This window comes from Melanotaenia boesemani, chromosome 14 (genome assembly GCF_017639745.1).
Source record: "Melanotaenia boesemani isolate fMelBoe1 chromosome 14, fMelBoe1.pri, whole genome shotgun sequence".
Lineage (NCBI taxonomy): Eukaryota > Metazoa > Chordata > Actinopteri > Atheriniformes > Melanotaeniidae > Melanotaenia > Melanotaenia boesemani.
This window is the reverse complement of record NC_055695.1, coordinates 20548514-20576167: the sequence shown is the minus strand read 5'-3', so window position 1 is coordinate 20576167 and position 27654 is coordinate 20548514. Positions and strand designations below refer to the sequence as shown.

Below are 27654 nucleotides of genomic sequence, written 5' to 3'. Positions count from 1 at the left end.
AGGAGTCTCAACTTTTTCAGAATTAGTTTAGTAAATTTTTACAATGAAAACATAGGCCCATAAGATTAGAGCTTATTCTCTTGTCATGCCTTTATTTCATCCATACAAAGGAGAACCTTTTAGCCAGGCAGCTGCAGATTTATAGATGTGGCTGCTCTGGACAGAGGAAAAGCTCTGCATTGTCTTTTCACATGAGATTTCCTTAATGGAAAGTCTTCATGGACTGTAGAAATAAAACAATGTCCAATCCTTCAACATCTGATTATATTTAATTAGAAAATAGTCAAACATTCCCCTGCAGGGAGTTGACTGGTGCTTTCTGGAACCAAACATCTATGTTTCTCACAGCTCTGTTGCATTACCCCCCGAAACACTAAACCCAGAAAATCAGCTTAAACACACTCAGGCATTAATTTACAAGAACCCCTACTACAAAAACTAAAAGGGTCTTGGATGAGCCTGGAGTCTGAAATTCAACGCTCTAAATGTGTTTAACAAGTGCTGCCAGAAAGAACAACACACCTCCCAGGTCTAGAGACTCACATAGATTCCTAGTGCGATGTGATTTCTCAGTGTCATCACGTTGAGTAAGAAACTTGAACCTCAGACTTTTGTTGCACTGCATGCAACAAAATGAACTATTTTCAATTTATTTAATTGCAGTTTACTCTAATAATGTTGCTTTAAATTTGCTTCAACTGTCCAGCTAGCTTTGGTTAAGTCAATGTTAGATTATCATAGATGTATTAGTTTTAGTTAAGAATCAGTAATAATTTAGAAAATAAAGACAATATATTGTAATTTGGTGACCTCACGCCACTTAGCATTATAATACACTTCATGCTTATTATGATTTTTTATTCAGTGAAGTTCGAAGCTTCTTGCTGGTATTGTGTGTTTCTGTTAAGAGTAAAAACATTCTAACTAATAAAATCTTTCTTTTTCGTGCCTTATTATCAAAATCAGCTTTGTAATTATCTAGTATCAGCTGGAATTGTAAATCAATTTACAGGTTTGGAATTTAGGAAGCAGCTTAAAATGAATTAAACAACCAAAAGTAAATAAATATGGAGACGCATATAAAGAGCACTTCAGTTAAATGCATGTTTTCCATTCACCACTAAAACTGTAACATTGTAAAAAGCAAACATGCCTGATTCTGTCTCATCATAGACAAGAGGTGAAAAATAATAATTTTATCTCAAATAGGATTTCTTTAGAATAAAAATACTGGAAATTGGCTGCAAAGTAAAAACAATAAATGCAGAAAAGCAAATCAGTCAAAGGAGGAAATCATTCAACTCTGGGCTCTCCCATCCCAGGAACAGTCTGCAGGTTGTCCTAATTTGGCAGAGAACTGTCTGGTGGAGTTTATATTATTTACAATTTGCTAATGAGTCTATGCCACATGACACAGACATATTTCTATTTTTCCAATACTGACCATTTTTCAATAAGCTCGACAGATTTGCAGCTAAACATGCTAGACTGTGATCAATACGCCTGATGTTTCTGACTGGAAAGCTTTTTCAGTTCTTTTTACAAATCTGACTAAATGTTTAGTTTTGCATATGTTAAATTGTTTTAGATACGAAACAATTCAAGGCCCTAAGAGCTTGTACACTGACTACATGAATCAGTATCAATAATTGTGCTGAAACTGTTTCTTTAAAACATACATTTATTTCATTATATGGTAGTATTTCACAAATATTTACATAGAAATATACATATTACCATTAATGTCTTCCAAATTAAGAAACATGTTGAGGGCCTATTGTATAAAAACATTTATAAAGATCCCATTTGTGAGTTTGACTTAGAAAAGTACCAGAACGTTCCACAGTGACTTGTTGGATAATAAAATAACTTGAATGGCTGCAGAAATTCAATGTGCTGATTGGTTTTTAATCTAGTGTGCCTGCAAAGAAAATAAAAAAGAATTAGTCCAAAGTGATCTTGTGCAAAATACACTTAAAGTCTCATTAATGCTTACATGTCTAAACAGGAAAAATTCAGTTATTAACTGTGAAGAATATATTTAGTTGAGAATTGAGTATTAGTCACATTAAGAACATAGTGCAAACATGAACTAAAACAGAACTAAGCAGAGAATTAATTTGCATGTAAAAACTTGCAAAGCCATAATCACATAAGGATAACACCAAAGTTGGCGAGGTGGATTTCTTATCATCTTTACAAGACTTACCTTCAAGAAATGCAAACTCATCTATGGCCCCTATTGCGTTGTCTGTGCGGGCAAAAATGAAACAGGGGCGCTTAATATTTTCACCAGTGCACAGAATCAATCATACACACTCCAAAATATTTAAGCACTTTCAGTATTTGGAAAAGTGTCTTTGCACCCAAATGAATAGTTTAAATCACTTCATCTCCACCATGTCCCAACTGTACAATAAACACGCTATTAAAAATAAATATGTCTACACCGTCTCAAATAGTCCTGAATTCTAGCTTAAACAATAACGTGATGAAACAAAGTTGGAGTTCAGTGATTCTTTAACTGTAAATGTCATTAAGATGTCATAATAGCACTCACCCAAGTCTTTTCTTTGCAAAGTTTTCCTCTTCCCTTGCTGGGCATAGACCAGTGCATCTTTTGCAATCATTTCCACAAACAACTCCTGGAGAGAAAATTAAAAGAAATAAATAAAAATAAAAACTATGCAAGAAAGTATCTGGCAGCCTCTGACATTATTTATCTGATTTATCTTTATCATTTTTAAGAGCTATGAGTTAAATAAGTATGCTTGGGCTAGGTTGAGGAACATAATTGATAAGGTAGTATAAATTGTTTGCTGACTAATCCTGGGTCACGATTGGTGGGATTTGTTCATTTTTTCTTTTTAAATCTAAAAAAAATGCAGAACACAACATTATCTAAACGACTATATATATATATATATATATAGGCTATATATATATATAGTTGTCAGCATCATTGTATAAAAGCGTTGTTTGCCTGATTGTTTACTTCCTGCAACACATGCAGGACTTAAAATTATTTTACCGTGGCTTTTGCGATTATGAACACAGACTCCTGACTGGCGAGGGATACATCTGGGTCCGTCTTCATCAAAGCCTTGATGCGTGCCAGCGGGAGTTTGGACGGCCGGCTATGGCTCACGGCGGCAACGGGGCCTGTCTGTTGCTGGCTGCTGTCCTCCGCCTCGGTCGCACGGATCTCTTCTTCACTCCCACACCGGTCAGTGTCCTGCTCCGTTGGGGAAACAGGCGTTGCCACGGTTGCTGACATTGTTGATAGCTTACACTACTTTTTATGAAAAAATAAAAATAATATAATATGTACAAATCCCCCACACCTTCTAGCTACATGTCACAGATGATAACAACACAAGTAACAGCGCGCCAGCATGTGCTTCCGGCCCCTCGGTAAGAGGACTGCGTTTATTCGTCAGTCAGCTCAGGCCCCGCCAACTAATACTTGTCGGTGATTGGACAATTGTGAATAAGAGGATAGCTATTGGCTAGATCATTCCGCCGATCAACGTATGTCGCTGCCTACGATTGTTGTTACAACGTGTTTTAAACATGTCCCGGTATTGTTGGCGAGAAATTGTTACTATACTTTATTATTTTATAAAGAAATTAGTGGTTACATTTTATGGATTTAATAGTTATATGAACGCAAAAAAAAAAAAAAAAAAAAAAAAAAAGAATAAAATGCAGTTCATAATGTGTCCATTGGAGGGTGATAGAAGCAAGCTACAAACACCACACGATGGCCATATTTATTTTCCCATACATCTAGACTGAACCCTTGGGTTTGCATTTATGTTTTCTTACTACTGGGATTTAGGGATGAGAAGGGCCTGATAAGTATAAAACCCAGTCATTATTGGCCGAATTCTGCAGCTGTAGATTATGTTTTAAGAAGTCTTACTTGCTGATTTAAAGTGACAAAACAATACCATGTGTTGCTGGGGTAATTATAGGCAGTCTTCTAAACCTTTCCACAGCACAAAGCAAGACACAAACTAAAATGAAGCAATCCTGCCACCCTCACAGCCCTAGACAAATTTGGTAGATTCTCTCAATATAAACTTAATCTTAATAAACATTAAATGTTTACTATTAATGGAGAGGTAAATGAAAACTCACTTCAACTCCAAAATTTACCATTTAAGGTTGTGAACCCCAGCATTGTTTATCTTGGAGTATATGTTGGAAAAATGCTGGCAAATCTCTATAGAAATAAACTTTCTCTGCTCACAAAAATTAAACAGGATTTAGAGCGATACTAAGCCAGGTCTTTACACTGGCTGCCTGTTCGTCAGAGAATAAACTTTAAAGTTCTGCTGCTGGTCTATAAACCTCTGAATGGTTTAGGACCAAAATACATCAGTGACTTCTTGACCCAGTATGAACCTACCAGAACCCTCAGGTCATCTGGATCCAGTTTCTTATCAGTCCCCAGAGTCAAAACCCGACATGGACAAGCCGCATTCAGCTTCTATGCTCCACATGTCTGGAACAAACTCCAAGAAAGCCTCAAATCAGCTGAAACACTGTTTATTTAAATTAAGGTTTGTGGAAGTAATTTTAATGCATATGGTAATCGATCATATTTACTCATATAACAATCACAAGTGGAATCATTCTTTTATTCATATAATACATTTATTCCTTTATTATCCTCAATTACATTTTATAATGTGTATTTTCCTTATATAGAACATTGAAGTTATTATTCTCCTGTTGTGTTCTTGTGTGAGGTCAGGCTGACCACTTTCCTTCCAGACTCGTGATATGGGGAAAGGTTGAGACTGATGGGGCAGCGGCTAGATACGAACAGTTGTTTAGAAAATATAAGCCTGTTTGGGCGAGACAATAAGGGAAAGGCGCCTCACAGTCTCTCCTTCCTTTTATCAGTCCAGAGACTGGCCTTCAGCTTGGGTCAGGTTGAATAAAACTAATTCCTAAAATGTAACAAATGAGAGTCCTCTTGTTTGCCCTTGTTTGTAAGTTAACAAGACAGCTCTCGCAAATTTGCAAGTGTGAACTGTATTTTTCTTATACTTCTCCTGTAATAAACCTCATATACTCTTACTCCTTCCGGGCTCTTGGTAATTCTTCTACAACAGGTTGAAGACCCACCTGTTCTCTGCTGCATTTCACTAATTTTTATTTAGAAGTCCAGATCTGCATTTGGTTCATTTACGCTGGAATCTTAACTTTAATTCTTTATTTGAGCTTTTTCTTGCTGTTTTTATGTAATCAATTTTTATCTTTTTTAATCTTTGTTTTTCTAATGCACTTGTATTTTTTTCTTCCCCTGCCCCTTGCTGTAATGTTTTTATGTTTTATGTAAAGCACTTTGAATTGTCGTGTACATGAAATGTGCTATACAAATAAATTTGCCTTGCCTTACCCTGGCCTAAATCTTTCTATAGCTGCCAGATTAAAATGAACATTTTCCCACACTTTTATGTTTTCTCCAATGCATTCTTCCTTCCTCTTTATTTATTTATTTATTTTTTTCATAAAGTAGACAGCTTTATTACAGCTTTTATTTGGAAAAGAAAACTCCTAGGTTGAGACCCAATGTTCTGGGTGGAATGGTGCTGCCAAACTTCCTTTACTACTATTGGGCAACCAACATTAGAATTTTGAATTACTGGGTTAATTATGGGGATAATGAGGTCCCTCTTTCATGGCTAATCTTAGAAGCAAATTCTGTCCATCTTGTGTCATTGAAAGCCTTACTGTATTCACCCTTGTCTTTTTCTTCTTCTGGCTATACTAACAATGTGATGGTGACCTCCAGTATTAAAATTTGGACTCAATTTAGACATAATTTTGGCCTACAAACACTTTCCACTGGGGCTTTACTTGCTGCAAATCCAATTTTTCTCTCATCATTATTGGACAGCACCTTCTCTTTTAGGGCTAGGCTGGGAATAAAAACTCCCAGAGACCTGTAACATTTTTTTTTAGACATCTTCAGATTCGTAATTTTGTCTGTAGCTCATGCACAGACTTCCTTACTCTTCCTATGCTTTCAGATTTTAAAATCTTTCTGAAGCCTTTCTCTTCTTTGAAGGGGGCAATCTCTTCTATTTATTTAAATATTTATAACCTTTGTCAAGGCTCTTTTACTGTACTCAAAGCAGTTTGGGAGAGGTGAGAAGATCTTTGGGATTGGATTTTACAGAGAGTACGCAAGTCTCTAATCTGTGCTGGACACGGCTTTATGCAATGCCAAATCCTTCATCAAGCTCACTATACTAAAGCTCAGCTTGCAAAAATATTCAATACAATGTCTCCTCTATGTGAACGATTCCAACAAGCCACAGCAAATTACTTACATATGTTTGGAGCTGTTCCTCTTTGACTTGATTTTGGTGTGAGATTTTTAGTACTTTATCCAAAGTACCTGGAAGGGATGGGACTCCCAATGCCATAAATGACCCTGTTTGGTTTATGGCCTTTCTCACTAAACCTCTCTCAGCTGGCCCTTGAGGACAGACTTTGGCTGTTTTATAATGTAAGAATGATCACAGCATTTCAGTGTCAACAAAGGTAGGCCTATCAGATTTTGATCACCTAAATATGGTTAGTAAGTGGTTGACAAGTGGTTATTTTAGATTTCTTGTACACCTGTTTTAAAATGTAAGAGATAATGGGGCATGGTTGGGGTAGTGGGACACCTTGTTTGCCTTATTTTCAAATCCAAAACTTGTCAGGTATGCTTTGGACACACCTGATACAGCGTCATTTTGTGGAAACTGTTTTATTCCAGTTAACCCTTAGCTCAGTGGCTCCCAGCCTGAGAACTGGGGACCCCAAAGAGCACAGAGGGTCCCCGATGCTTTGAACATTCAGAGCCATTGTGATTAATGTCCACACATTGTATCTATTTTAAAATCAAAAGTAAGGACATACGTTGTTAATTTGACTTTGGCTTAATGGAAAGACAGGACTCAGCCAGAATACATTATTTATGGTGAGAATCTCACTTTTAAAAAGCACTTAACCAACCATGGCTTTAGCTCGGGGTGGGGCAGGGGGTCCACGGCTTTTTAGTATTTGTGTGAAGTGGGCCCTTAAGGAAAATTGGTTGGAAACCAAGGCTCTGTAATTCTTTATGTTAGATTAAAACCATATACCTTTACAGTTTCTACACTTTCTGAGCACTTGGATGAGTCATTGACATCTATCAATATTAACCTCTACCTGAGATGCGCTCCACCATAACTCGCCACTCCCTTCTTCTCTGTCATAACGCTCGGACCAGGACAGGTTCCAGCCAGGTCAATCCAACAATGACAAACAAGGAGGGCTGGGGATTTTCTTAATATCTTTCTATAGCTATAGCACCAAAAGACTTAAACACAGCTTTTCCCCCATGGCTGTGAAGAGACTGCTGGGACCATGACCCTCCCCAACCCCCACACACACATCCACTAATATCCTCCCAACCAAAAGTGACCTGCGACAAGTTTTTTTTTCATTAGTTTCAATATAGACCATTCTTTTATGTTTAACATTTTAACTACACTTTAATATTTATTACTTATAGTTTATTTATTAATTTTTAACATGAATTTTGTAGCTGCTATAGAGACAGAGATGCTGCCAAACAGAATTTCGTTGTATTCTTGTACAATGACAATAAAGCTTCTTCTTCTTCTTCTTCTTCTTCTTCTTCTTCTTCTTCTTCTATGGGGGCCAGCTCTGCTCTTCTGCTTAAGGTTTCATGTGTCATATTTGATCATTTAATCCTGAGGCAACATGTACACAGTAATCCATTTGTTTTGAGTATATAATTGCTTTAAGGGATTTGTTTTGTTCAGTAAATTTTGATATAGCTCATCTGATATCATTTCAAGTCAGCTGTTCTAATTTAATACCTGCAACAAACACACTATAATCTATTTGTTCATGTGCATGAACTGAAAATATGTTTTCAGCACTTCTGTGGGATCAGATTGTGCCAGAGGACACAATGTGCCGTCCGCTAATGCACTGTATTAATAGGATTGCAGAGAGTGATTTAGTCCTCTGAAGCACCATTCACATGTTTGGTCACAGGCAGGTGTGGCCACCTCACAGACAGACATGAAGGACCCACAACTCCAAGGTAAAATGATGTACTTTATATATTTATATATAGGCTGTATTTTTCTTGTCCAACTGCGTATACTCATTAGTGTTAATAAATAATAGGATATTATGACCTTAGGTAGCAACTGTGATCTTTAATTTTCTGGCAGGTGTAGTTTGTATTAGAGCTTGACACACTCTGTATCTTTTTAGTTTTTTAAATGGTTCATGAGAATAAATTACCATTTATATTTATACAGCTGGTTACACTAGAAGGAAAATAAAGACTAACATTAGAGTTCATGAATGAATTAACTGTTCCTATTAATGGCCTATTAACCTGTTTAAAGCTTTAATATGATATTTTTGTTTCTTATTTTAGTTTGTATAATGTTTGTCTTGCTCTAGATGAGCTAATATCCTCAGACATACATTTTTTAACACACATCCCAGTGCATTTAGTTTCTTTAGGTTATCACTGGATTTTCTGAAAATCTCATCTGAGAAATGTTTGTTTTCTTTTTTCAAAAAGTATTTTAGTTCTAGTATTTGTCAGTAAACAGGTAAATTCTGTCTATGGCTTACTTATCAATAATGCAAGGCAGCAAGCAATATGTCAACACAAATCTGACAATAAATATTCACATTTATTACATGTTTTCATCAACATTAATACTGTAAAAAATGTAATTGTTTGATCAATTACATCCACGTGCTTTCTTACAAGTGTGACCTCATTTTGGCAACTCTGTTAATTAATGTTCTGCCAGTCTAGTTAGTGTGCGTAAGTATCCTATAAATAGTGTTCTACGTTCAGAAGTGACCCACTAATACTTAGTCTTAAAGAAGTACATAATCCTCACCATCCTGGGAATCTAGCCAATCACTAACTAAATTTAACCCACACTAACCAGGAGGTGACACAGTATCATTGCACTGTTGAGGCATGTTGTAAGTGAAACTAATGACCACATTGGCTCCTGATGTAAGGAGCATCAGCTTTTTATTTGTTCTTCATCAGATGCAGTTGCAGTGAAAGGTTAAATGTGCTGGCAAATGAACAGAGTGACATCTCACCCTGCTGCCACGGCTCTTTATGTAGTTCTGAAACTGTAATCAGCTCTTTCCTGTAAAAACAAAAGATGCATTGTGGAAAGCTGGCATGAAAGAAAAAACATTTTCCTGTTTATAACAAATGAATGTGTGAAAATGTGTGAAATGAATTAGTGAAACTGCAGAATTTATGAACTGTGTCCAAGTAATAGAAACCAGTTCCCGATACTGAAATGAACAGGGAATATAAACATATCCTGCTTTTGTTCATTATGAAATGATTTGACCAAATCCACAAATGTACACTCAGACCTGGAAAATCAGTAAGCTGGTTACATACAGTGAGAGGAACAGAGACTTTGAAGAGAAAATGGCTTTAAAATCACTTATGTCAGTATTTTTGCACATCTAAAAAATAGGGATGTAATTAAATTGAATTGACTATATCAGCAGATTTTATTTGCCACTTATTAGTTTGCCCCATGTGATGTCTAAGTTTTACCTGCAGACGCAAGTAAATTAAATTAGATGATGTAAAAGTGATGTAAAAATAGGCAGGTGTGTTATTTCAGACCAGACAAGTTAAGATAACCTGGAGGTCAATCTAATTACCTGTGTTCTGTGTCTGTGCCTTGATTTTCCATCAGTCAGACACTGATGGCAAAGCAGTTACCATAACAGGCTGGCTTATGCAAAAAGACTTTTCTTTATCAAATTACATCAGCTCTGCCTTTAGATTAAAACAATATATCATTTGCTGATTTCTACATGCCACTGCTGTCATAGTCTTACTGGGTTCTTGTTTATTTTCAAGGTATGAAAGCACGAATATGGCCAAAGCATAAGATGAGCAAAAAATCCAAAGAAGATTCACCAAAGTTGGAAAAATCTGCTCAGGCTCTGACCTCTGCTGCCATGTCTCCCACCCCACAACTGACGGAAGCAGAGAGGATGAGCCAAACTCCATTTGAGAGGGTCATCTATGATATGGCCCACAATCAGAAGGTTATCAATGACACGATGCTTGGACGAAGAATTGGCTTTTATGAGCTGCGCGGAGAGATTGGCCAGGGCAACTTCTCTACAGTAAAGCTGGGCATCCATGACTTGACTAAAGGTAAGAAATCTGGTGCTTTTTAAGTGGTTTTGCCCAAATTCCCCCCTTTTAAATTTGAGATTCCCCTCTGTACCAGTTGGAAAACCCCCATTTAAGCTTTTTCTGGTGTCTAACTATAAACAGAAAGAAAATGTTTATTTCAAAATAATCTTCCGATGAAACATGATGTCCTAAATAAACTTTATTATTTTTCTATAATGGCTAAATTCTCCCTATCTACCCATAGTAAATAATTCTTTACTTATTCTTTATTCAGTTTCTGGAAGTTCCTGAAAATTTGATCGAAATGTGTCAATAACTTTTTGAGTTATGTTGCTAACAGACAAACCTACGCCACAGAGGTCAATATTACCCCGTTATTTTGCACAGGCTCTGTCTGCATATTTACAAGATCTTAATTCTTGGTCACGTAATATTGATGCCTTAGAATAAAGCTGCATCAATCCTCCAATTAGACGAGCAGCCAAATAGATGTCTGTTCCTTTGTATTTATTTAACTCAACATTTCCTTTTGTATCTGCCTTCTTTCAATTTTTCATCTCATCAGACCTTTTTTCTCTTCCTCTGTCACAGAAAGAGTTGCTGTTAAAATCATGGAAAAGACACGTCTGGATAAGAAGAGCCAGCCTTTGGTGTCCTCAGAGATTAGCTGCATGGAGAAGCTGAGCCACCCCAACATAGTGCGCCTTTATGAGGTAATCGAGACCAGCAGGCGGCTGTATCTGGTGATGGAGTATGGCAGCGGAGGAGACCTGTTTTCCCGAATCACCTCTAGGGGGAAGCTCAGCGACCTAGAAACCAAGTTGGTCTTTGCACAAATCATCTCTGCTGTTAAACACATGGTAAGCTTCAGTGTCAGTGTTAATCCACATTTACTGCACAGCATGAAATTTGGCATTAATTTCTCATCTCATTGAGTTATAAAATTTAGTTGTTGTAAAGGTTTAATCACTGAGTTTTGAGCATAATTCATCACAGGCTTTTTGATGCAGATGTGGACTTCTTTTTGTCTTTATTAGAGAGTAGAGAGGGGGAAATATGAGACAGCAAATATTTAGAGAAAAGACAAAAAAAAAAGTGTCTTAGCTGTTCTGAAACTGAAAATGTGGTACTTTCATCAAAATGGTTTTTTTCAATTAATTAAAAAAGAAATAAATAAGGATAAAAAAAATTGCAAAAGCTTCTCAGCAAACACAATGTTAACAAGCACAAACATGTAAGCACTTGAAGGTTGGTAGTGGAATAAATTATTAAATCTGGATCCAGGAAACCAAATTGGATCCAGTGAAAGAAGTTTTTTTTCTTTTTTTTTTTTTGCCCGAAAAACATAGCTCCAGTTAGTAACACCGTTGCTTAAAGGAAGCATGAAAAGATAAGAGGCAGACACAGGGAATTAGTGAGGAAAATGATGTATCTGACACAACATATAAAATGATTTATGCAAATTACTTTAAAATCTGTAGTTTTAGTCATATCCAGTCATATCATATCCAGTTGTTTGCTCCTACATTCTACACACTGCTGTTTTTTGTTGTTTTTATTAGATAACTATATATCGCACTGTATATATTTCAAAATATTAATACCTTAAATTTCTAAATTTCCTACCTTTGTTTAATTATATTTTCTAGCATGACAACAACATCGTCCACAGGGACCTTAAGGCGGAGAACATCTTCTACACCACGTGTTACTGCATCAAGGTTGGCGACTTCGGCTTCAGCACAGAGTGCAACCCCAACAATCTTCTCACCAATTTCTGCGGCTCTCCACCATATGCTGCTCCTGAGCTTTTTAGACAGAAAGGTTATATTGGGCACTACTCGGACATTTGGGCTTTAGGTATTCTCTTGTACTTCATGACAACAGCGACTTTACCATTCTATGGGGAGAACCTGGGGAGGCTGAAGCGCTGTATCCTGCAGGGTTCTTACAGTATCCCTACTTATGTGCCCGAACCATGTCAGCTGGTTATTAAAGGCATGCTGCGGATTGTGCCTGCCGACCGGTCCTCCATTGCACAGATTACAAACAGTGCATGGCTGAAGGGGATTGATTACCCTTGTCCGTACGTGTTTTTGCCTACATCTCCAGCCCATTTTGTCCAGGCCAACCAGGTTCTGAGTGTGGAGGAGCAAGAGGTGAAGAATTTGTTGTCAACTTTAGGTGTTGTGCCAGTTCATTTCCAAAACAATCCTTGCTTAGACTGTAGCAGCCCCCTGACAGGGACCTACCGAATCCTCCTCCATCGGGCCCAGAAAAGGAGATCAGTAGAGGCCGTAGGATATTCTGTGCTACACCCAGATGAGTACGAGAGTCCAATGAAGTGGTCTGGAGCATCTGTTGGCAAACACATGCCTTCTGCTGTCTGTGCTATACTATAATAAGAAACACCCTCACTGGACTGCAGCAGTAGTGATTACACAATAACTTTATCAAGCGCTTATGTGCCTATTTGCTGACAGACATGCATACAGTCACCTCAGCTGCCCTTAATTAATGCCATGTCAACGTCATGGGAGTCAAAATGGCAGTCACATGGAGGATGAGGTCTCTTAAGTAATTAGCTATAACTTTCTGTTCTGATTACATCACCAACAGCAAGCTTACTGACGCAAAATATTAATAAACCTCTGAATGACTATCAGCATCTTCCAATCCTGCTTAGTCACAACATAAAGCTTGTGATGGTAATCCAAGGCCACGGTTAATCCTGGTAAGAGAGAATCACTGAAAACGTTCTTGGTCCAACAGAAATAAAAGTTTGGAGGAAAAAAAGTCCAGAAAAATAGTAAAATTATATGTAAAGCAAAACTTGGACCTGGTGAAATAATCAAATGCCAGTTTGAAAGTTTTTTTTTATTAGTTTGACAAAACCGGTGCCTGAAATGTCTCCATTTGATGTGGGTGTTTCAGTTTTAAATGACGATGTAAAAATGCATAAAAGGGTTGTAAATGAAACACGGATGAGAAACATCTGGGACAAACACTTTATTTTAAGTTAAGCACAGCTTTAATTTAACTCTGTGAGTGTCTATGTGATTTATCTTTAAAGGAATATGTTTCAGAAATACTGGCTTGAATTTGTTACCATTTTGTATGAATAAGTACGGCAATGACTCTGGGCAGATTCATTCATCAACAGTTATTTATTAATTAAAGATGGTAAACAGCTTCGTTATTTGGACATTGTCTGAGTTTCTTTTCTTCAGCAAGAGGCAGTGATTACAGGAAGTCTGCTCCGGCTGCACATGAGACCTCCTTGTCTACTTGTAAGTTCTGAGAATCAATAAAACTTTGACTCTTGGGCCAGTTCTTATTTTGGATTGACTTCCTGTGAAATGACCGCCTCCAAATGTGAAGTGAAACTTTGAAAACTGTTTTTTTGTTCTCCTTCTTCAGCTCCTTTTACTTCTCGCTTGTGATTTTGGCCTTTAGGGTTCACCAGTGTGTCTGAGCCAGGAGTCTTTCTTTCCCCGTTACTCTTAACTCAGTTTATTGCCAGTTCTGCCAGTGACTACATTCACCTGCTCTTTAGATGTAGATTTCGCAAACGTGTGGAACCTTCAGTCTACTGCCTGTTCGCACATGAATCTGTACACATTGTATTATCAAGAGCTGGCATTAAGATATTATAACAAATCCCAACAAGTGCCAAAAAGAAGTTTTGACTTGCTGTTTATTAAGGAAGCCTGTTCTTGCTCAATGTTGCTTCCTCTTGAGAAATATCTAATCTGCAGAACTGTCATACTCATACTGTCGTAATACTGAGAGAGGATACCATTAATAATGTTGGTTTGACACTGGCATGAAAACTAAAATAAATCAGCATCTGTCTGTAGCTCCTGTTTACAAAAGGAGCCATTTGTCCATGCTGGCTTTAGGGCAAAGTTGAAGGCAAATAATTCATATTAAGGTGAACAAAAGTGGACATCTATCTATTATTGTTATTGTATGTTTGAGTATTTATTATTATCATAATAAAATACAGAACTTTTTTATGTTATCAAACAGAAAATCTCAAAAAGTGATGGAGAAAGTTCCCAGTTTGTTCTCATTAATTATGTCATTCATACATGATGCTTCTCTCTGTCCACACCTTCTCTAACCCTCTGAGAATAAGATGTTGAGCCAAGAAATGTACCAAATAACTACGCTAGTATTTGTTTGTAATTGCATTTGGCAGTGAAAGAGTTGCCCTGAGCTCATTACTGTTGCCAAATCTGTGCAGATCATGAAAGCAGAGTCGTGGTGATTGTGAAATAGTGCCTAATCTCCCTTTACAGACAACATACTTTCTTGTAAAAGCAGAGAACAACGCAACTGCATGGCTGGATGGAAGAAAACTAAAAAGAAATAATCTAATGTCAGCTCAAGCGATCATCCTATGTTACAGCTCCAGGCCTTGGCCTTTGTTTTGTATGTAGAGCCGGGGTTATAACATCTTACATTATATCACAAATTCCCTTGAGAAAATTCATGTGAAGTTATGTTTACTTCATTTTTACCTTATAAAATCCTAAAGTCCAAATAGTTTTTAATTATGAACCTTAGAATCTGGTTCATAGAGATTATTTCTATTTTTTGTGATTCTTCCTGAATTTATTTTTGTTTCTTTGTTTGAAAAAAAAAAAACACACAAAGGAGGATTTTTTTTTTCAACCAAATAGCTTTTTTTTTTAATCTTTTATCAAAATAATAATATTTTTAAAAAATATTCCTTTTCTTTAATTTTCATATGAAGAAAATCTTCTTCAGTTTTACTCTTTTGAGTAACAAATTTTTGTGTATTATTATTACAGTTTTCTCATATGTAGATTTTGTCATGAATCAGAACCAAGTGATAGAATTCCTTTAGATTGAAATATTTAACAGTTATGATGATCTGTTGGCAGAAATGTGATACATTATTCACCTTTATGTTTTTCTTTTCTTTTCTTTTCTTTTTTAAACTATAAAATCTAGATTGGAGTTAGATAATTAGAACGCAATTAATACATAGTTTTCTAATAAATTATCAATTATATAAAATATAATAGAAAAGGATAAAACACATTTATTAAATTGAGAATAAAACAATATTTGCTAATGATTTAGTAATAAAACCATGATTATATTATTTTGTAGTAACTAATATTATTTTAATTACACCTAATAATTGTAGTTTACCACTGGGAATAATTAGTTTGCATTTTCATAAATTCAGATTAACCCAGTCTTATGGTTTTATTTTCACCATGTCAGCGTCTTTAGTGGATCTGCATAATTGAGAAAACCAGTGATATTTTGTACATAAGTCACATTTTGACAAAAGGATCAAACACCATGAGAGAGAAGTTTATGTACTTCATTTCTGGAAAACCTTCCAGAAACCTGCATTAATCCTTCAGCGCTAGTTTCTCCATATTTAAATTATTATGTAGAAATTTGGGGCCTCAGTATTAATGTATAAAATAACAAACAAACGAAACCCTGACAACATTTTAAATGTTTTGTGTTTCACTTCAAGCATAAATAATCAAGAACACGAGTGAGAAGCTTTAATCTGTCTGTCTGCGTGGTGAAGGTGTGGAACAGACGAGGTGAGGAACTGAAGCAGCGTCCAAGCATGACCGACTTCAAAGAAAATATTACAAACAATTTTTGCAAAATACAGAGGAAAAGGCACTTTGATCAGGTACTCAAGATTGTAATTGTCCTTGCCTTTTATTTATTTATTTTTATTCTTTATTTATTTAGTTTCTTTGTTTTTGGTTGTACATATGCGCATACCTTCTGTCTATGTGGCTACATCGGTAGGTTTAGTAAAGATGAGTTTAGGTGAAATAGCACTGGGTGCGATTTACCTATTGTGTTAATATTTATTTATCAACACAATGGTCTTATAGGCTCATTGAAAAAAACTTTATAGCACGAACAATGTAATGTGGGTTTTACACCTCATGTAAATAATATCATCCTTAACATGGCTGCTATTCCTATGAAAGTTCAGCATGCACATCATGCTGAGGATGTTTATATAATCTGGATCTTTATATAAAAATTATTCATTAAAGCTTAAAAAAAAGCTTCTTATCCTATCACTAATGACTGATGTGTGAGATTAGAAGCCAACGAAATATTAAAATGTTGCTTAGTGGACCAAATATAAAATTTCCTAATTGTATCTGTAGTGTTGACACTTTGCATGACTTTATGTTGTTGAAATAAGTTCCAGTGTATTTTGACAAATCCAATGACTTTCCCAGAAAAGTTAAATGAATTTGTATGAAATGACCATGAAACACAAGTTCTTGTTGGTTTTCTCGGAGGACTAAATGACAAGTGATGCATCCTTTTTCTGCATGCATTCCCTGTTCACCAGTTTCTGGTTTATCTTTTATCTTCGTCTTTATTCTCTGCTTTTGTAAAAAATCAAGATAAGGTCAGTGTTTGGACTGCGCCACCATTTATGGTTCTTTATTCATATTTATTTTTCCACATAGTTTGCACTCAAAAGTGTTTTAATTCCTCCAACCACTCTCTGTCATGTCCCAAAGACTCAAGATGTCAAATAAAACCCAACTGGAGCAAGATCTAACACGTTTCTATTAATTCTTGTAAAACAAATGTAGGCTACATCAGTTTTCAGGCAAGCAGCACCATATCTACTTTTATTTACTTCACAGTAATCACATAAATTTTTTCTCAAACTGAGTCATAGAGACGAACACCTTCAAGTCTTCAGGCAATATCTTATGATGTCTTCACACCAATGATCTGAATCATAGCTGATAAACCGGGCAGCTCTCTCACTTCATCCTTCTCTGAGTTGAATGAGGACAACGGTGGGAAGTTGTCTCCTGTCACAGTCTGGTTCATTGTTCTGTGTCGAAAGTTGTTTGGACTTGAATTTGTCCTCATTTTCACGCTGATTATTCCATCACTAAAATATGTATCCCTAACTGAACCCACTGATTCATTTAAGGGACATTCAGTAAAACTGCAACTCATATTTAACATCTTATTTCTCAGAATTTCAGCATTAAAGACAAAATTATTTCTGACCTGCTGTGAAATGAAATCAGTAACTGTGGGTGAATATTAAATTATTAGTGTTGATAGGACAGTGAGACATCTTCTAACAAACTTCCAAGTAGGAAGCACCTCCCCAATTAGTTCTTGGTTTAGTTTCACAAATAGTTATACTGATAATTAGGAAGCTGATGGTCAGAGTCCAGACTGTGCACTATGCACAACATTAAAAGTTTTCTTTGTTGTGTTACAAAGCAAATGGAAAGGTTGCTCCAAGCTATAAGAAAATTAACTGGAAGTGGTGAATCTGACCCATAATCAATCATAAAAGTAAAGAGGCGTAGTCAATAAAAAAAATAAAATTAAAAAAGAAAAAACAGAATTTGTGTTTTTGAAGTTTAACAAACAGTGATTTTTAAAAGTTGGTCTTTTACAAAGTTTTTCAGCACAACTTCTGATCAAAGCAAATTGACAAGACAAAATTGACATGTGCTTGGTGCTGTGCTGTGAAGGCAGCTGGATTTGTTTTTGCTTCATGCACTAATGCCTTTTAATGAGGCAAACAAGAAATAAGAGGATGAACACTTCAAGTTCCACAGCATTGTGGGTTACTGAGCCCGTAGACCACCATGAGGATCAGAAGTTACAGATGACGTCTGAAGACATTTCACAATTTATCCATCATGTTCTAAATGACTGACGTCCTTTGGGAGTGATGAAATTTACTCAAGTTTTACAAATATATTATATATATAACATCCAGATGTCCCATAGGTTGCAAGGCTATGAAAAGGACAACAGAATGGAAAACCATCACTGGGCCCAAGACCTCCAAGAGCATTGAAAGCCTATTTTTCACTGAGAATCAATTACTTTTTGGTTATCTAGTTTATAATGGGAGATTCTTTGAAAATAGAATATGATAGTAAAAGCATGTGATATTAATTAAATTCAATAAATGCATCAATTATAAAATACTCTAGTGTGCTCATTTTCTATGTTTCTCTGTTTTAAATGAGATATTGTGTGCTGTAAGACCCATCTTGTTGTAATCATAACCATGTTTTTAACTTTATGACTGCGGTTTCTCCAGCTATGCAAGATTATGTTCTAAATTTTTTATCCAGATAAAGAAACTGGCAGATTCTTTCAGCCCATAAGGGAACATGCAATCCCTAATTTTATTAGGAATATCCAGAGTCAACATGTGAAGAAATCCAAATCATGATCACTGGACTGAAAAGGTGAGAATATTTGTAACCTGTATTAACTGATGGTGTCAAGGAGACTTAGAGGGAAAATACATTTTTCCTTGAGATTTTGTGAATAAGAAGTATAAAGGTAAATACCCTACCACTACATTGAAGAAGGCAAGGAGTACTTTACTAAATGTATTTCAGTTGATGTTGCTAAATGTGAATTTTGGGAAAAAAATGGTAAGAATAAGAAAATGGCTAGGGTCTTAAACCAAAGAAAATCCCAGCACTTTGATGTGTAGCTAAAACGTGGGTCTTTTAGGGATGGACTGCAATTCCCTGTAATACCACTTTGTACCACTAGATGGAACATGACTCACTGTGGAGTCTTGTTTCTCTTGAAGCAATAGAAGAAGAAGAAGAGGAACACCTACCTGTTGCTAGCAGCAGCAAACTGCTGGTAAAAATCACAGAGACATGTAGAATTAAAATTAAAAGTGCAGTAATTGTAACAAAATGTCAGCTTCTCTTCATTCATCTGGTAAATCCATAATATAATTAAGAATTTTCTACTTATGCAAAGATCTTTATGACCAGTTTCCATTAGCGTTCATAGCGTCATGTTTTCTGGTCAGTGTTGCCAGATTGAGCAGGTCTCTGCACAACTGGACTTCTTTTGAACGCATTGGGCGTGTTGATAACATTTTGGGCTGTTTTACACAACATTTGGCATGATTAAAGAAAATATTGTGGAGAAAATATATACTAAATAGTTGCCACCATGTGGCAAAAATAAAAACTTACACATTTAAATGAACTTATATCATTAGTTCATATATTTTGAAATGGAGAGAATCTTGACATGATCAGTCAGTGAAAGTCATTGGTAAATAAAGTGACACTGTCAAATGGTATTGGTCACTTGTGCCCGAAACAGGGTTTAGAGTTCAACCAAGCTACACTGAGGTGCATTGGCTTGAAAAACTTTCCTGTTAAACTTGGACTTGCTGTTTAGAGACAGCATCATGCCAGTGTGGGGGAAATACAGTAAGAAATGGGAGTCTCATCTGGAGCTAAGATACCAAAGCTCATTGCAAGTATTGTAACACAGAAATCTGAGTACAACTATATGATTTAAAAGAACATGGTGCCACAACAAAACACAGGTTGTTGTGTGCTAAGTGTCAAGTCTTTTTGCAGTATCGATGAAATCTGATGCTGGTCAAAACACTATAAAAGATGGCCAAAAATGCCGTGAACTGAGTATTGCAACATATGTCGCTTCTCACACGTCTATCAGTGCAGTTGATGACTTGTCGGATATTATTCAAGACGAGGTGGGAGCACAGGACGAAGTGTACTGCAGTGATAAAGTCTGTTCAAGCCACATTTCAGAGAAGAGTTGCATGAGGATATTGATTAGTCTTCATATTCATTGTATCTCCACGAGACCACTGACATATCTGCGAACAAACTCTTGTGTATATGTCTGTAGTACCAATCAGTGAAACATCTCAAGTTCGTCAGTACATACAGTATTTGGGACTTGTCGAGGTTTTGGACTCGTATGCAAACAGAATATCAGATCCAATTATTGCTTTTCTAAGAGAACATAGCCTGGACATTAAAAACATGGTGGGGATCACAACAGATGGACCAGATGTTTTGGTAGAGAATAATCACTCATTTCCTCAAAGAAATGCAGTCAAGTCTACAGCTTATTCACTGGATGCTGAAGCTAACAAAGCCATGCAACATCTCCCTAGCAATCTGCAACACATGATAAGAGAAACATAAAACTGGTTTGCTCACTCTGAAAAACGTTAGAGTAATTCTGGCTGTCTATATGACTAAGCGACGGAGCTGTCTGCTTCCCTCAGCTCAACTCGCTGGTTAGTGATCTCAGACTGCATGGAGAGAATTCTGGGTCAAAAGAATGCCCTTAAAATGCACCTCAGTTTGGTAACAGTTTTGGCACTGTTATTCAGCCAGGATTTTGAAAGAAATGTACAGCAACAAAGCAAACATTCTGTACATGCACTTTCTCTGCCCTGTGCTAAAAGAAATCAAAATAGTTAAATAAATATTTCCTGCTGGAAACAGGAGACTTGCTGGGTGTATTTAGGGATATTGATGGACTGTATATGTCTACATCTAAAGCCAAAGGACGCTGGCTTGAACGCCTTGCCAAGAAAACTGGACTCACCATTCACAAGGACATGTACAATAGCCACATTCTTCTATATAAGGACTGTATTGCTTCAGCGAAATCCACATACTATTCAGGTTTAATCTGTTCTAATGATCTGTTCTTTTCACTGTTCAATAATATCTCAAAACCTCCAGAGACATTCCCTCCTCATCTTTACTCAGCTGACTTCTGCAATTCCCTTTTGTCCTTCTTTACCTCAAAAATTTCAAATATCCATCAACAGCTTGCCACTGGAGGAGCTGCTGTTTCCATTGCAGACCCTCTACCTCCTTTTCTTTCTTTTCCTCACCCGTTCTCAGATTTCACTCTTCCATCCCCATCTGATATTTCTGAACTGATTCAGAAATCCAAACCTTCCACCTGCCTGCTCGACTCTCTTCCTACAGTCCTAGTCAAAGCTTGTCTCCCTTCACTGGTTCCTCACATCACTGTCGTCATTCATTCCTCCCTCAACACCAGATATGTTCCACTAGCCTTCAAGACTGCTGCTGTCACTCCGATCATCAAAAAACCTGGTGCTGATCCATCTGACTTCAATAACCTTCGACCCATCTCTAATCTTCCCTTCCTCTCCAAAATTCTCGAAAAGGTTGTCGCCTCTCAACTCCACAAACACCTCACTAACAATAACCTTTACGAACAATTCCAGTCTGGCTTCCATCCTTTTCACAGCACCAAATCTGCTCTGTTAAAAATCACCAAAGACCTGCTGATGGCAGCTGACTCCGGTCTTCTCACAATCGTCATCCTCTTAGATCTCAGTGCAGCATTTGAAACCATCTCACACAGCATCCTCCTAAATAGACTGGCAACCATTGGTGTTTCTCATACTCCTCTCACTTGGTACTCCTCGTATCTCTCCAACCACACCCAGTTTATTCAACTCAAGACCCACACCTCAGAGTCACTCCCTGTCTCGGCCGGTGTACCCCAGGGATCAGTCCTGGGCCCCCTTCTGTTCATCACTTATCTTCTCCCCCTTGGCTATATTTTCCGTAAACATAATATCAACTTCCACTTCTATGCAGACGACACCCAGCTCTACATCTCCTCCAAACCGTACTCCTCTCTTCCACCTTCCTCTCTCTCTGACTGTCTCCAGGAAATCAAAGCATGGTTCTCCTCCAATTTTCTCAAACTCAACAGCAGTAAAACTGAGGTTCTACTTGTCGGCATATTTCCCCTGTACTTCAACAACTCCAATGGCTCCCAATAAAATACAGAATCAACTATAAGTTACTGGTCCTCACTTTCAAAGGTATTCACAATCTGGCCCCTCCTTATCTGTCTGATCTCCTCCACATTGCCACTCCCTCCCGTGCTCTCAGGACATCCTCCTCCGTTCACCTTACTGCTCCCTCTGCCCGTCTCTCTACCATGAACTCACTTCCATCCGAGATTTGGAACATCAACTCTCTTCCATCATTCACATCTGCACTCAAAACCCACCTGTTTAAACTGGCATACTCCCTATAACTCATGTTAACTGACTGTTTTGTGTAATTTTTATATCAATGTGCTTTATCTGCTTTTAACTCTTATGTAATTTATATTTTTTTATTTACTTTTTATTTATTTTCCCTTTTGTGTATGGTGACCTTGGGTGTTGAAAAGTGCCAAGAAATAAAATTTATTATTATTATTATTATTATGTAGAAGGGTTGTTAAGCCCAGCGTACTGCATATGAATAATGACAGACATCTCCAGGAGCTTGCTCTTAAATCACCTAGCATCTACCTCTCACATCAGGATGCTGACCTGGGTACCACATTCCAACAGCTGCTGGAAGCAAGCACAACAGCGCCCGAACTGGAGGAGACCATCTTTGCGCTGTGTTTGGCTTCCTAAATAAATTTCTTGTGCAATCAAATGTACCTGCCTGCATCAGGAAATGCTGCAGAAACTGGAGCTGCTTTCCCCCAAACTGGTGATGTCCACCATAAATAAACATGGAGTTAAAGACTTACCCATTGAGTTTTTTTCATGTCCAGACAAAATCCTAGAGTACCAGTGGAGAAAGGCAGCATCAGCCAGCTTCTCAAGTCAACAGGCCATTGATGCATTTTGGCTTGAAGTTGAAGTATTTAAAGATGCTGGAGGTAACAACTGTTTTTAAAGAACTATCACCAGGTGCTATCAGATTGCTAACTTTGCCTATTTAGAATGTGCACATGAAATGGCATTTTCCCAAGTGACACAAGAAACCGTAAGGGACTTCCACTCCTCTCCAGCTTCATGGATGTGCACTCTGGCCTGGACATCAGCCATTTTCAGACCTCCCTGACAAATTGTTGGGGAGATTTGATAATGGATATTGAGAGGGGGATGGATAATTATTGTTGTGAATTGGCACTATCGATAAACCTGAAGTGAATCGGTTAGTGTCAATAGCAAGATCAAAATTAGGGCATGCTTGTTATAGTTTGTTTGGTGTTTTCTTGCCAATGAGGATTATTGCTTTAAACAGGATTGGAAACATGTGTCTTATCTTGTTAAACTCCAAATAAAAGTCCACCTTTAAAAGTATGCTGTCTTTCAATAGGACACTGAATTATTAATTGCCTTTTTGTTAATGTGACCTGTATGAAAAAATTATTATTTAATATTAGAATAATCCCTTGTCACAAAGCAACAACAGTTAAACTGAAACTAACAGTGAAGGGAAATCTTATAAGGATTACATTTTCTGGTGACATCCACAAAATTTGACACATCTGAAGCCTTGTTTACTTCATCTGGAGTTGTACTCAAAACATCTTGCTGTAGTGTGAGGACTGTGGGTTTTATCTTCATCACTTACATTGGAAACACATTTTAAAGAGACCACTTCAATGCCAGCAAGACAGACATGAAAAGTTTGGAAGCAATCCTTTAATCCACTTATGTTGGACTGAATGCCTGAGAATATGGTTCACTTTTAACTTTAATATCATTGCATTCATCAAGCCAAAGAAAGCTGGCGGGTGAGCCGTGGAACGGTTGTCTCGAGAGCCTGTTTTACCGTGTTGACAGATGGATCATGCATGTAAGTAAAGGCTCACACTGATGCCAAAAGAAACTAAAGGGGAGATTATTGGACAAAGGCTCAGTCTGCTTTCTTTCACTTGTATCAACAATTGCCTCATCAGATCAGGGTTGAGCTGATTTAAAACAGCTTGATATTAGCTTTTTTTCCTGATTAATAATTATGATGCCAGATATTTGTTTACATTTATTATTTATTTGATGCAGGAAAACACAAAGTACAATTAGAGTGCTGATACAAAAATATGAAAGTCTGTTGTATAAAAAAGCACAGCTTATCATAAAGTAGTTTAATTTTTTACATTTATGTCTCACACACACACACACACACACACACACACACACACACACACACACACACACACACACACACACACACACACACACACACACACACAAACACACACACACACACACACACACATTTAATCACATTTCAAAGCTGCCAAAGGGTGGCTCATTCTTAGCACGCTTTACACATCACAGAGAACTAAACAGTAATATGGTCATGGCTCATATAAATGACCTTTTTTCTGAACTGGCTATAACTTTGAGGATAAAGTATTATTGTTACACAGAATAGCACACATGATTTACATTTTCTGTCAGCTACAGGAAATATTAAATCAACTGAAACACAATCCAGCTGGCTGAAGATGATGTGGATGACGACAGGGAGCCGTTACAGCCGCTCTCCTCTCAGGTTTCTCTCTTTTAAGTGGCCTGTCAAAACACATGTTGAATGATAAATGGATGGGATTGTCTGTAATGTATTAGATTTACATCACTCAGTAAGTATATTGTATAGATTTACCTTGTCTTTTGTTTTAATATCCAACCTGCTCATCACATCTTTGACCCAACCATCTTCTGGATTGGTACAGAGAGTCCATTGCTTCTTAGTCCCACGCTTACTTTTAGTTGTAAACCTGCACACAGAAACAACGTTATTTTTTGTCATCGAGCTTACCTCACAAGCTCACAAATTTCTAAATTTAGATAGTTTGGCTCATTTCTCTGCTTCTGCTTTAGTCTTTGCCAAATTTAATGCATGGAAGGAAAAGGCTCAGTTGAAGAAAAGAGAAAAGGACAAGACATTTTAAACTCACACAACAGCTCTGATGTTGCAAGCACCATCTGTTTCCTGGATTCTGTAACTCACAATATTCTTCTTTATAACTCTTCCAACTGTTTTCACATAGCCGAGACAACAGTTATCAAATGAGCCTGGAGAGAGAGAGGACACAGAAAACGTTATAAAGCACTAACCTCTTCAGACTCTTTCTGCCAAGAAAACGTTGACCATCCTCAAGTCTGAAAACCACTTTCTCTCTTTCGTTATGTAAATAGCTCATAAAAAAAAGTGTTAAACGTGACCTGTTTTTGCTCACTTTATTCTGACTAAAAAGATAAAATGGCACAATTTATCAACTATATAATATCTTTACTATTAAGTGAGGAAAAACAGTCTGTTACACATTATCAAAAAATTAATTTCTATTTCTGGCATGATTGAATATTTGTAGAAGATCTGGAGTGAAGCCAGCACTGTCCGGGAAATACTCCTCCCCACAGATTCACCGTGGGAACCCAGAGTTAGCGGGTGACTAACACATAACAGAAGTGAGATCTTTTTCAGGGTCTGTGCTAACACACACTTTGAAATGAATATTTCTACCTCAGATTGCATCTCATTTGTCCGCACCTTCATTAAAATTGCCTGCAATTATACCTAAAGTAAGGTTAAGCTTAGTTAATCACTTAATTTATCAAAGTGTCAATAAATTTGCAAAAATATATTTAAAAACAGCTAGAAATTCTTTAACAGTTTAAAATTAAACTGTTTAAGAGATTTAGTTACTTTCTTAACCTTATTAAATTTTCCCTGAAGCTACTGACTGTGATTTAACCCTGGACTGCCTCTCCTCCCCCTGATGCTTCAGGTTACCCCTGCTTCATGAAGATGACAGCCCTGATAAGAGTCTGCACCTGGAGGTATTTACATTCATTATTTGGAAGAAGTGAGCTGTAGTTAAACAGCTATAAGCTGCTTTTCTTTTACATCTGAAGCACCTTATTTGCATTTTAACTACTTTACTGATCTATTAAAAAGGATTCAAACTAATCCTGACTTTTGCTGTTGAGAAAAGCTGCAACTTCACTTAAAATTAAATGTGTTTTCTTGTGTTTTTCACATCTGCCTTCACATCAAAGTGATCTATAAAATCACATTTTGGCAGGTCTAGTTTTGGAATGAAGCGTTGTGGTAAAACATGTTGAGCAGAATAATTAGTCCCATTTTAAAAGGGAATTTTCTCTTTGGTTTGCTAGTCCTTACTGACTGATAAAAAGGAGGGTGGCTGAATGCACAATTCTGTTAATTCTGGTTTAACACAAGACAGATTGTCTATAGAAATAAGACAAAAGTATTAATTGCATTTAAATCAGCTCTTTAAGGTTTTAACTTTTTCCTGAAAATACCAAAACCTGCACAGTAATGAGCTGCCATGAAAGAGGAAGCCATTATATTTGCAGTCTAATTGAACTTGGAATTAAAAAATAATTTCTAATGTCTAATCTCAACTATACCTTGAGCGAGACTCAGGTACATGCAGCTGAAGATCAGAAGGAAGATGAGAGGGTAAATCTTCATGGCTGCTGCTGGTTTTGTTGTTCCTGCTGCTCAAAAACAAAGTGAATTAAAAAGGAGAGCAAAACAGTATTTGAAGCTTTGTCCACCACCCCCTTTTTCATGATGCTAGAAACTTAGTAAATATTTTCCATCAAAAAAAATCCTCCATCTGTCATCCTAGGGGTTTGACCCCCTGATTAAAATGTCTCAATTGGTCTGGTCCCCAGCTGTGTCCAGCTGTTGCTTCTTAATAGCACTGTTTTCTTTTACAGAAACCAAACCAGTTCATGTTGAGTCACAACAAGACTCTCCTCTCTGGAGTTAACGCTGACATTACAAGTTTATAAAATCAGGATTGCAAGAATAAAACAGAAGCACAGAGTCTTTGTTTCATGCAGAAGATCATACCTGTTCACATTCAGGATTTCACAAGATGTGCTGAGAAAGAAGCTTTGCAGCCTGCAGTGGTTCTGCACTTTTATAGGCAGTCCTCTCCTTTTTTTTTTTTACCACACCTCCTGTGAACATGCCAAGATTTACAATCAAGAGTAGAAGAGCAACTGGATCACCATGTCCCCTTAGGCTTTTCTTCTCTTTTTTTCTTTTCTTTTTGTTGTTTTTTTTTAGCTTAAGCAAACTGAGTGATGGTAACTGACACTCTCCTACGCACACCCATCAATACCACCCAACTACATCTTACATAACTGATACTTTGACTTCGCCTCCTTCCTCCAGCATGTAAATCTTTTCAAAAAAGTGTAAGTCTTCTAAAACACTACACAGATAACATCTTTGGCCTGCTATCATTATTTCTGTAATCAAGGAACTTGATGCCCATCTGTTTACACATGTCTACAGTGACAGGGGTTTGGGCTTTAAACTAACGATGGATGTGCATATGAGGGTTTTTTCTGGAGGAAAATCATATTAGAAATCTAGAAATGTTCTACAGTAGAAAAACAAAACACTTTGCAGAACTACAGGATAAACAAAAAGGGATCAAATCTGAAGTTATAAAGATGTTTGACGTCCTGTTTTACGCTGTTCTTCTGTAATACATCTTGAACTGATTATCCTCATCAGCTCCCTTTTACAGCTGCAAACACTGACATGCCAGTCCTCAATGTTATCTGATCTGTTTTTCTTGTGCTCCATTTCTTCGTTTTACCCACGCATCGTTGCCCAGATGTAAAGTTTATCTGTGGGAAATTGTTGGTTACTAATTTTCCTGTGTTGCTGTAAATTTACTGTAATGATATCGTTACTGACAGCAGTGATGTGATCAGTTAATACAAAAATAATCAGATTTACAAATAA

General features: G+C 36.9%; 3 protein-coding genes across 3 annotated transcripts; 1 reads left to right on the top strand and 2 right to left on the bottom strand.

Moving 5' to 3' along the window:
* Window positions 1-1582: 1582 nt before the first annotated feature.
* Window positions 1583-3413, bottom strand: pole4 (polymerase (DNA-directed), epsilon 4, accessory subunit). Its single transcript, XM_042006463.1, has 4 exons — window positions 3032-3413; window positions 2561-2645; window positions 2210-2251; window positions 1583-1921 (listed from the first exon to the last, which is right to left on the bottom strand). The coding sequence occupies exons 1-4, from the start codon at window positions 3275-3277 to the stop codon at window positions 1908-1910; spliced, it is 387 nt and encodes a 128-aa protein (XP_041862397.1). The 5' UTR covers window positions 3278-3413; the 3' UTR covers window positions 1583-1907.
* Window positions 3414-8012: 4599 nt separating this feature from the next.
* LOC121653323 (serine/threonine-protein kinase NIM1) lies at window positions 8013-13423 on the top strand. Its single transcript, XM_042006708.1, has 4 exons — window positions 8013-8125; window positions 9956-10258; window positions 10832-11100; window positions 11890-13423. Exons 1-4 carry the CDS (start codon window positions 8104-8106, stop codon window positions 12640-12642), a joined length of 1347 nt encoding a protein of 448 aa, XP_041862642.1. The 5' UTR covers window positions 8013-8103; the 3' UTR covers window positions 12643-13423.
* Window positions 13424-23885: 10462 nt separating this feature from the next.
* On the bottom strand, window positions 23886-26872 carry ccl25b (chemokine (C-C motif) ligand 25b). Its single transcript, XM_042007338.1, has 5 exons — window positions 26746-26872; window positions 26295-26384; window positions 24815-24932; window positions 24520-24634; window positions 23886-24428 (listed from the first exon to the last, which is right to left on the bottom strand). Exons 2-5 carry the CDS (start codon window positions 26356-26358, stop codon window positions 24420-24422), a joined length of 306 nt encoding a protein of 101 aa, XP_041863272.1. The 5' UTR covers window positions 26359-26384; window positions 26746-26872; the 3' UTR covers window positions 23886-24419.
* Between the last annotated feature and the right edge of the window lie 782 nt (window positions 26873-27654).